At 52.9% G+C, this 10,717-nt stretch overlaps 1 protein-coding gene across 1 annotated transcript; it reads left to right on the forward strand.

The window, feature by feature from the left end:
* The first annotated feature begins 1,813 nt into the window (after nt 1-1,813).
* On the forward strand, nt 1,814-10,295 carry Bsnd (barttin CLCNK type accessory beta subunit). The gene is made up of 4 exons (XM_028784519.1): nt 1,814-2,186; nt 5,909-6,000; nt 7,186-7,440; nt 8,320-10,295. Exons 1-4 carry the CDS (start codon nt 2,010-2,012, stop codon nt 8,720-8,722), a joined length of 927 nt encoding a protein of 308 aa, XP_028640352.1. The 5' UTR covers nt 1,814-2,009; the 3' UTR covers nt 8,723-10,295.
* Nucleotides 10,296-10,717: the final 422 nt, after the last annotated feature.

The following is a 10,717-nucleotide window of genomic DNA, read 5'->3' on the forward strand; positions in this document are numbered from 1 at the left end:
GGCTGCTTGGGCTAGAAATGGACTTCAGGGGTCAGGGGTAGAAGCAGAGACCAGTGACAGGGAGAGGACAGTAGAGGGTGAGGAGTGATTGGAGTCTTGTTTATGGACGGTAGAGATAACAGGATTTGGGGAGAGAGGAGTCAGGGGTGGGGACCCAGGAAGGATCTGGAAGATGGCTGACATGGGCAGTGTGTACACTGTGGACTGGCCGTATCATGCAGTCTTTGTCACAGCTGCTGGAGAAGATGCAGCTGAGCGCTCCATCCTTGGAGCAGTGTCCGTCATCGAGCCTCAGCCCTGAGCGCCCGCTATGGCTGGAGCCTAAGCAGAGGCAGGTTTCCTGAACCTGGCAGGAATCCAAGCTCTGTTACTGACAGACTCCAGCCCCTCAGCTCGAGCCTTGCCTTTCCAGGCTTAGATTTCTGCTTATGCCCTGAGTACGCTGTCTAGCCTTGAGTCTCTTGTTGGGACCCACGGCTTACTCCCGGGACCTGCAATTCCTTCGGGCTTGTTCACCTCTTTGAGTTGCAATACAACACTGTCATTTGCATAGTCTACACTGAGAATGGGATAACTGAGTTTTAAAAAGATGCGTGAAGAAGTCTCTTAAGTAAATTTACAATTTAGTGTTAGGCTGCACTCGTAGTTATTGGCCACAGATTGGTCACGCCTTCGAGAAGACAGCATTTAACACGCCCTCTGCTGAAAGACTGAGGACTCCCCAACCACTCCTGTGGCCCCTTTTGAAGCAAGGAAGGTCAGAACCGGAGTGAACTCAGCTGTGAGAGCAGAAACTGCCACTAAGCAGAATCCCAATCCCACTGGAAATCTCCCGAATGCAGGGGTTCAGGGAGCTCATTGGTGCCCCGAGCTCACTTGCAAGATCTCCAGCTGCCATGCTCTGATTACCTGTGGTGGCCTCTGCAGTGGCAGCAACGGAAGCAAATCTGACTTTCTCTATTACTCAGCTCAGAACTAGAAGCCCTTCCCTAAATGGTCATTCTTAGGATAAAGATGGCTTTCCGTGTCAGGGACCAGGAACAGGTGAAGTAGATGTCTGTCAATCAGTTAGCCAGTTGGTCAGTCAATCTACAGGGGCACCAGTTCACTTCAGCCCCCACGACACGCAGGGCTGGACTGTATGTGAAATACAAGGTGATTTAGGAGGTAAGGCCTAGAGTCAGCTCTGGTTCTGGTTACCGTCTCCCTCTCCCCACCCCACCCTTCTTATAGAGGAGGGTAGTTAGTAAGACAGGCGGTGAGCAACTGCAGCCTGCCCCTGTTCTTGCCTATGTTGTGGTTGACTAGGGTCCTGCTCATGGGACACACAGTCTCTCAGCTCTAGTCCCAGCTGCTCTGTTATTATCTGTGACTTTGGGCGGGCTACCTGTCTATGCCTGCATCCTCGCTTGTGAAATGGGAACACGGCACCTGTCTCCTTAGTTGACTCGAATGGAGGCATATCTAGGAGGGTGACCATTTTGTAGGTACAGATATTTCTGTTGAGCCCAGAAGCTCAGGTGTCCTTGAGAAGGTGTCTTTAGGTGTCTAAGCTGTCAGGCTGTGGGTTCTGGAAGCCACCACGGCCCCACCCACACCTCCCAGAGCTGGGAGGTGCAAAGCCTGTCTGGGCTCAGCTCCACAGTAGGCAAATGAGGTGCTGTCAAAGCCATGGTTGGTCCAGCCCCTGTGACCTCCCCCAGCCCTCCCCTGCCTCTGTCCTATGTTCAGATTCACAAGCTCCAAACAGCTGGGCCCAGAGGGGAGGACAGTGGCAGAAAGAAAGGTAGATGGCTGGGACCTTGGGCCCATCGAAGCGTGTCACCTGCCCTGCTGGGCCCAGGGCTGAGAGCTGGATCTGTGGGGATCGTTGATTGCCTGTGCATTACCTTGGTTCTGAGCCATCTAGTGTGTGTCATCCCTCCTTGAGAGCCTGCTCAAAGTTTGAGAAGGATTGTGGGCAGCCCTCTGCTGGTGTGCTGACCAGCTACCAGGGCTGGTTAGCCACCATGGCTGATGAGAAGACCTTCCGAATCGGCTTCATCGTGCTGGGCCTTTTCCTGCTATCCCTGGGCACGTTCCTCATGAGCCACGATCGACCCCAGGTCTACGGCACCTTCTATGCCATGGGCAGCATCATGGTGATCGGGGGTGTCATCTGGAGCATGTGCCAGTGCTATCCTAAGGTAAGGGGGTTGGGAGGGGGTGGAAGGACAGATAGCTCTCACGGTCTCTGGCACCAACCCCTGGCCTCCCACTGATGTGTTCTTTCCATTTGGACTCCCTATATTCTCTCTGCTCTGGGGAATATCCTTCTGCTTATCCATCCATCTCTCATTGTGGCCGACCCGGAGCCAGTCATCATGGGGACACAATGGAATTAGACTGATCACAATTGTCCCTTTTGATCAGGATTTGGCCAGCATTTGCTATCTGCTAAGTTCGAATCCCCAGCTCACCCTGACCGTGTTCTGCAGTTCCCTTTCATCCCACAGACCCTGAAGCAAGAGCACAGATCTTGGGTTGGAGCTCGCTTTTAAAAGCAGTGGTGAGCCTGGGTGCTCTGTTCCAGTCTCCAGCTGCTCTGCTGGGTCACACACACACACACACACACACACACACACACACACACCCCTGTCTCAGCTCCGCATAGCCCTGTGGTAACCCAGGTATGATATGTAGAAGACGGGGAAGGGCATATTTGCAACTGCAGTGTTGTGTTTAGCTAAACACCAGCTGCTGCTGTTAGTACTGTTGATCCTTACACAGCCCTGAGGAGTGAACATTTCAGGTGTTGTAGAACTTCAATGCTCAGAGAGGTGGAGTGACCGTCACAATGTCACACAGCTAGTTAGAGACAGACTCAGGGATATGGGAGGGCATCAGGGGTCTAACTTGCATTCTGCCTCTAAGTGCCTAAGAGACTGAGCCTCTTTATTCTCTGAGCCTCAGCTTCATCAACCGTACAATGTGCATCAGGAGGATGGTGTGGGAAAGGCAGACGGACATCCGGACATCTGAGGTCCCAGTAAACCTTGATACTAGCAGCCCTGCCCTCCCAGCCTCCTCTACTCTTCCCTACTTTGGGGGTGTGAGTACCCAGAAGGAGTTCTAAGAATTGGGGCCAGGTCCCAGCCTCTCGGAGTCCTGCAGCCTCTGTAGCCAGTCCAGGGCTGTCATGTCACTTAAATCTGGAGCTTGGGCAGTCGGAACTGGTTTGGAGCCATTTATAAAGCAGTTTACAGTCAACTCTCTCCTATGTGCTCAATGTCCTGAGCAGAGGTCACTGGGAGAAGAGGGCCTTGAGGCCAGGGCTACCACGTCCCCACCCAGGGAGGGTGGGTGTGTTGAAAAGACAAGTGACCTTCCTAGGGGCAGCTGGCAGGGACTGAGTAATAGCAGGGTCACCTGTAGCGGGGAGGGGCCAGGGCTGAGTATTAATGAGTAACTGTTGAAGGCTGATAGCTGTGTGGAGAGATGGTATAGTGGTGGAAACCCATACCTCCTAGTGCTCCTCAGACCCCAGTTCAAGCCCCTACACCCTGTGCCAAGTCTGTGACTTTGGCAGAATTGCCCCCATGCCTGGCATAGTCAAATGGAAGGAAGCAAAGGGTGCTGTGGGGATGGGAGGGGTGCTTGCTCTGTGTCTGTGTGAAGCAGGTGCAGAGGCCTCGTTCTTCAGATGATGTTGCTGGCCCTGGAAGGTCGTGGTGGTGGGGACTCAGACTCTAGAGCCATCACCGTGGAGGAGGAGGGAGAAATGGGTCCTGTTCCTCCCCATGGCTGCTCTATTAGGGGTTGAATACAAACCTGGTTAGCTCTGGTACTCACCTGGGCCTCAGGCGTGGGTCAAGGGAGAACCGAGCCAGGGTAAATCTAGTGTGGGGAGCTGTTGAAGACACTGAGCCTGAACATGAGCTGGGAACAGGGGGTGAGGAAAAGGCAGGGAGAGCAGAGCCTCAGCTCCGAGTCCTCTGGTCCTTCCTTCATCTGCTCTGCTGGAGCTCAGAACCAGGTAGTTGGAGCCCCTGTCCTCTTTGTGGGTTTCCCTCTCTATGCTTCCTGAGTCTTGGGACGGGTAAGAGTTCATCCTGAACTCAGATCCCACAGGTACTCTCTGTGGGGCTGAGGTGGAGGAACCCCTCTGGAATGCCCAGGACTGTGAATAAAGGTTGAAATCTTCAGCCTGACATTCTGAGGGTTTCAAGACCCGATCCCTTCCTCTGATCATCAATTCTGTGAGTCCATCCTCTTTCTTTAGGAAAAAAAAATCTGTGTTCTAAGATGCTGCTTCCTCTCTGTCTTCATGTTTCTCATGTCCATGATGTGGTCATGGTTGTGGTGGTGGTGATGGCAACGATGACCGTGATGATGAAAATGGAGGTGGTGATGATGGTAACGGTTATGATAGTGATGATGATGGTGATGATGGTGATGATGATGGTGATGTTGATAGTGGTGATGATGACGTTATCTGGACAATGAGCCAGCTGGCCACAGAGCATCCTTAATACAGATGTAAGATGCTTAGACACCTGTCAGGGAGTGAGTAGTGCCTCCTCAGGAATGTAAAAGCTCCTCTACCCATCACTCCCATCTTTGCATCATCACGAAGCTTTGGCTGGTGCACAGTGCATCCCTCCATCACCGTACTCTGTGGGAAGAGACAGAGAGAGCTGGTTGTGAATCTGGAGCCGTTCACCAGAGGCTCATCGGATGTTGCATGAAAAGTGTTCAGACTTGTGAGCTCAGCGGCTTGGACTCCAGTAGGACCATGTTGTGATTTTCTGAGAAGCTGGGTGTCCAGGTAGCATGTTCCAAGAGTCCTCTGTATTACTCAAGGAGCCCTCCCAGCTCTCTTGGGACACAGACCACTAAAAGTTCCATAAAACATAGAAGCATAGGATACCCGATGGGTACGCATGCAGTCTGAAGCATTAGACACAAAGTGGTCAGCCCATCTCTCCAGAACTCTTTCCAGACTGGGAAATAATGGGTTCACACCCACCGTGAGACAGTGCCTCATTACTATTTTCATCAGTCTTCGGGAGCCACCAGCCTACTCTCTGCCTCTCCAATTTTCACCACTTGGTGCTCCAGGGAAGTGGAATCTTACAGTGTTTTCTCTGTCACATCCCGACCTGGCATATTTCACTCAGCACCACGCCTTCCAAGTTCAGCTTTGCCGTAACTCGCATCTGAACTTCTTTCCGAAGGCCGGCCGGCACGCCGTTACCTATGCTCCTTGTATCTTGTTATCCATCTCCTGATTGTGGCTCACAGTGTTTCTCTGAGCATGGAGGAGCAGGTGTCTCTTGGAAGTTTCTTTCATTAGCCCCAAGAGTTCAAGGAGGCTCTGGAAGAAGGGATGCCGCCCTGGACCCACAGCAAGGGCCTGTCTCCAGGACACTCTAGGATCGCCTCACCTGACTCCCTCTTTCATGGCTTGCCTGCCCACCCGCAGAGGCCACCCCTGTAGCTTGGCTGCTTGATTTGGAAAGTTCAGGGATGGCACTCTGTGGGCACACTCACAGCCACCTGTGTCTCTGCCTCCCCATCATAAATGTGTCCTGTGAAGCACAGGCCAGTGACTGGCTTTCCATTCACTCACCAGGTGGGAAATGATGGGCCTGGACCCCAGGGCAGGGCATCTCTGTTACTCACACTGGTGTCTGCAAATGGCAGGTTCTCCATGGAGTGTCCAGTGAAGGGAGAACATGGTGTGGACAGGAGCCAGTCTACCCACTGGAGCTGAGCTATGAACAAGAACTCTGATATCAACAGAGGCTCTTCCAGGTCCCCCTTCTCATGTACAATGTGCAGAGAAGGTTGCAGAGACTCTGGGCTCAGCTAGACAGCTAGCTCCAGCCCTGGCCAGTTGCAGAGACCATATCCTCTCTCCTTACAGATCACCTTTGTGCCGGCAGACTCTGACTTCCAAGGCATCTTGTCGCCAAAGGCCCTGAGCCTGCTGGAGACCGGGCTTCCGGAGGTAAAGAGGTAAGTGTGGGCAGAATGGCTCTCAGTCCAGCCTCCTGTCAAAGGTCTGAATGAGGGGAACAGGGAAGAACTAAGGAAGGGGAGAACTGGGATGTCTGGGTTGGATGCCTGTGTCTCTATCTTGTCCTATCCAGTTTCCTTTTTGCCTCAAGTTTTCTGAGAACACGCTCTTTGAAATCATCGGTAGTTTAAAACTCTCAGTTTTGAGCGTTTACACTGTCATTCTTATTTTGTACATGTAGAAATGAAGGTTCAGAGAAGCACAGACTGGGAGTCAGTGAAGGAGACAGGTGTGAATCCTGGTCTGATTTGGCCATAGCCTGTTTTCCTCCCGGAGGTGCCAAGCCCTAGTTCGAGCTTGGGGTACAGCTGAGAACCCTTTAGCTTTGGCTAATCCCAAGCAGTGACTCCCAAGCTCCAAAGTGCAGGCTTCAGGCTCTGCCGCTAGGGGGCGCTGAGAGCCACTCTGCTTGCTTTGGGTAATCTGTAATGCTGGCATTTTCCACTCCTGATACACAGGGAGAAGTGTCCCAGTGGGAAATAGTGGCCACTCAAACGCTATCCCAGGGCCTGTAACTAGCTCAGACTACCTGGGGCTCCTTCCTTTATCTTGTCACCTCCCAGTCATGTGACCTTGGACAAGGGCCTAGTCTCTGAAGCACAGTGGCAGAGAACGATCACTATGGCCCTGGTCCACTAAGCAGACAGAGTCTGTGTCTCTCTATGTACAAGGTAGTTTATGTATAGGCCTCAGTTTCCTCACAGAACCTCTCAGAGTTGCAGGAAGTGAGGAGGCAATCAGTCCCCAGCGTCGCAGGCAGTGAGCCTATAGCGGCTGTGGTTCCCTCTGTGGCTCGCTCTACTCTGCGTCAGAGCTGTGAGCCCACAACGGTGATTCTTGAGGAGTGGCTCGGCAAGACTTCATGCCAGGTCCTCTCCTTCTTGCTGTCACAGGCTGTGGATACATTTGGGCACATTATGTGAAGTTGACTTGGGGTCAGACCACTTAATTTACTTACCTTGTTGGACCTTAGCCTCATCATCTGTGCCCTTGGTCCAGTGATACCCCTGAAGTTTTCCTTGTGAAATCAGTGGGCCCGTCCCCCCATGTAGGCAGTCAGGGGTCCTGGTGAGGAAACTCATGTCTGCCTGCCTTACTTCTCTCCCACTGTCTGTCCGACCCAGCCCCCAACCGCCCTACGTCAGGCTGTGGGAAGAAGCCGCCTATGACCAGAGCCTCCCAGACTTCACTCACATCCAAATGAAGGTCATGGGCTACAGTGAGGACCCCAGGCCACTGCTGGCCCCCGAACTGAAGACAGGAGCCAGCAGTATCAGGGAAGGCGAGCCTCGTACTGCTCAGGCCTGGATGGAGGCTCCAGTGGTCGTCCATAGAGGACTGGATGAGAACGAGGGAGAGAAAGCCTGTTCTCAGAGCAGGTGAGTGGGCAGCATAGGAGTGGGCTCAGTTCTAGGGCAAAGTGCAGTCTGGATGCCGCGAGATGGCACGGACACTTGGGAGTGAGGAGCAGGCAGCAGAGGGTCACAGACAAATGAGGCTGGGCTGGGGCTTGGTGTTAATTGGCTGTATAAGTGTGGTGGGTTTTAGACTCTCCCGAGCAGTTTTTCTCATGGGCACAGCCATTTCCCAAATGCTCGGGAGCAGCCAGAGGCCAGGAGCCATAGGGCTTGGATCTAAATGCTGGCTGGGCTGCTGACCTGCCCTGAACCTCCAGCAAGTTTGTCCCTGCCACAGCTCAGTCCCTGTTTATTTTCGAGTCTATCCGATCGATGCACTCATCCACATGTTCTGTCATTACTAGACACCAACTCCTTCTCAGGCCTTGACAGCCCTCTTGTTTCCTGGAGATTCTTGTCCAAGTTTGGGGAGGGGGAGGCAGAAAGGGACACAGAAGGACTGGCAGGGTGAAACAGACTGTGAGGGGCCAGAGAAGAATCTGGAGTGCCTGCAGTTTTAGATGAGCCACTTAGCTGGTTCCCTCCCTCCCTCCCTCCCTCCCTCCCTCCCTTCTTCTCTCTCTCCCCTCTTCCTTCCTTTCTTCCTTCCTCCCTCCCTCCCTTCCTTCCTCCCTTCCTTCCTTCCAGCTCTGTTGCATGAATGTTTACTCTGTGCCAGGCACTGTATGAAGTACTTTGAACAATTTACCTTCTGTAAATCTCAGAAACTATCGCACGAGAGAAGATTCCCACTGCCCTCAGTTTTCAGGGCAATAAAAGGAGACTCAGAGATAGGGACTCTCTGCAGCTAGTGGCTGAGATCTGGATCCAACAGTGTGACCATGGCCTTTGTCTCTGCAGCCCTCCAGCATGTTTCCAAGGCTCTGCACCCTTGGCATCATTCCATGATGACCTGGACGTGGACTCCAGCGAAGGCAGCTGCCCTCATCCATCCCCACCCGACAAGGATGAGCCACACTCGCAGGTGCCCTGGACCAGCAGGGGTCCACTGGATCGCTTCAGTGACTTTGCTCTGATTGATGACACCCCTACATCAGAGGACATGGTCCTGGAGGGACAGGCACGGGAGGCAGCTCTACCCAGCAAGCAGCGATGGTCTCTGAGGATGAAGGGGGAGACTGTCCAGGCTGGTGCAGAAGAACCAGAGCAGGAGGAGGAAGATCTCTACTACGGGCTGCCTGACAGCCCTGGGGACCCCCTTCCTGACAAAGAGTTGGGCTTTGAGCCTGATGTCCAGGGCTGAGATGAAACTGTTTCCTGGGTCTAGCCTGACAGCACTGCTCACTTCATGTGACCCCTCAAGGGCTCAGTTTTCCAAGTCCCAAACAGCATTGTATGGAGAGTCAAGTGAGGCAGTGAACTGAAGCATCTTGGGAACCGAAAAGAACACTCATGGGGGGCAGCAATCCTCCCCTCAGCGAGCTGCATTACTTCTGGTTGTGGTTTTTTCTGCTGACCTGCAGATAGAATGGGGTTTTCTGATGTCCTGTGTTACAGCAGACCCTCAGAAGCCCTTTTCTTCTCCTAATGCTGGCTTCTGATTGGGCCTTGTGGTGCTACCCAGGACCCCTGAGAGCCCTATGTCCACTGTGTTTTGGTCCTCTGATGGCTGTTTGACTCACCCCTTTCAGAGCTGATGCCATCTCCTGGCTCAGTGTCTTCAGCGATTCTACTGCTCTGGGATCCGTGACTCTATGGCTGGCATCTGCTGATCTGACCTCTGGATATCACTCTGGTCCCTCCTGTTCATGCCCCTAGCCCATGTCCATGCCCATACCCTTGCTTGAGCCATGTTCTTCCAGGGCGTCTTGTGCCGAGTGAATTCATGTCCATTCCTATACACCTGCCAAAGTGACCTTTCTTCTGCTAGTTTCCCTGGCATCCCAACCCCTAGATGAAAATTTTTCTCTGGGGCATGTGCATCCATTTCTGTGTCTGTTGCTTGCCGCGGCCCTGGGACAACATCTTGGCCTCATTCACCATAGTTCCCAGGAGACCCTTGGCATGTGAAGATCTCAGTTGATCTGGGAACCTTTGCAGATAGTGTCACTCTCCCTGATTTTGACAAGTGTGGACTCTTAGTCTCCGGCACCCACTTTTTTAAAAAAATGGCTTCTAGACAGTCATAAAACCAGGCAAAAAGCTACCAGAAGAACCCAACAGCAGCTCACAGAACACATTGGCATTGGCTTAGAATGGAGAAAATCCAGCTGCTGAATTACTCCCGCTTGATGCCATTGGCATTTACTGAGCATCTGCCATGTGCTAGGCACTCTGCTTGGAAAGCAGTCATTGGTCCTTGACCCTTCCACAAAGGGCTCACAATTTCAGTTTACTGTCTTGTAAGTTGGGAACACAGAATGGAGCAGAAGCCGGGGTGGGAGCAGAGTCACCCCCAGCCCCCCAGATCTTGCAGAGCCCTCTGTTCTCAGCCTAGCATGGAAGGAGTCATCAGAAGGAGGGTGTTGCTGCCTTCCCCAGCTAAGTCTACACAACTTAGTTCTGTTCTGAGATGTCTTAGAGCCGGGCACTGGGAGAAGATCGGGGTCTCAGCGGAGGGAAGGAGATCTCGCTGGTTCTCTGTGAGAACACACCCCAACCCTCCCCACTTCTGGGGCGTGTCTACCTCTTCACTGAAGATGCATCCACCAGGCACCTCCTCTCTGCTGATAGGTCATGGACCATGTGACCCTGCTCATGTCCCAGCCAGGGGTGAGGTGACATGTAGCAGCTGCTGTGTACTGCTGGCCCAGGAAGGGACAACTGTGACCCACATCAGACAGAGCAGAGCCAGCACCAAGGGCTGAAATTAAAAAAAAAAAAAAAAAACCTTTTTCACATTGAAAGGTCACCTTTATTTGCCTGCAAATTCTTTTCGGTGAAACTGCCCATTTCCCTCAGGGCAGAATAAAATGAGGCTTCACGCCTGGCTGCCACCGAGGGTTCTTTGTGAAGGGAACAGCAGACACAGTAGTGTGGCCATGTGGAATAGCTGTGTGTGTGTGAAAGGCCCCCATGCTCAGAATCAGAGCTACAGAGGCCTCAGATACCAAGAGGTTCTAGCTGTCAGCCACAGCAGGGGAAGGGTAGCTCTGCCTTTCCTACAGATGAGGTAGGGGGACTACAGGTGGCTTCCCCACCTACCCTGAAGTGAGACCATGTCCCCAAGCTGCCTGGGATGAGCCCACTTACACTGATAGCTGAGGAGTGAAACTCAAAGCCAGCTTGTGGCATGGAG

The sequence above is a fragment of the Grammomys surdaster genome, unplaced genomic scaffold, assembly GCF_004785775.1.
Source record: "Grammomys surdaster isolate TR1022 unplaced genomic scaffold, NIH_TR_1.0 100, whole genome shotgun sequence".
In the NCBI taxonomy this organism is placed as follows: domain Eukaryota; kingdom Metazoa; phylum Chordata; class Mammalia; order Rodentia; family Muridae; genus Grammomys; species Grammomys surdaster.

What these genes read in the sequence shown, in the direction of transcription:
- Bsnd (XM_028784519.1), top strand. Translation starts at nt 2,010, where the DNA reads ATGGCTGATGAGAAGACCTTCCGAATCGGCTTCATCGTGCTGGGCCTT. An exon ending in TGTGCCAGTGCTATCCTAAG is followed by an intron (nt 2,187 to 5,908) that starts GTAAGGGGGTTG and finishes CTCTCCTTACAG; the next exon opens with ATCACCTTTGTGCCGGCAGA. An exon ending in GGGCTTCCGGAGGTAAAGAG is followed by an intron (nt 6,001 to 7,185) that starts GTAAGTGTGGGC and finishes TGTCCGACCCAG; the next exon opens with CCCCCAACCGCCCTACGTCA.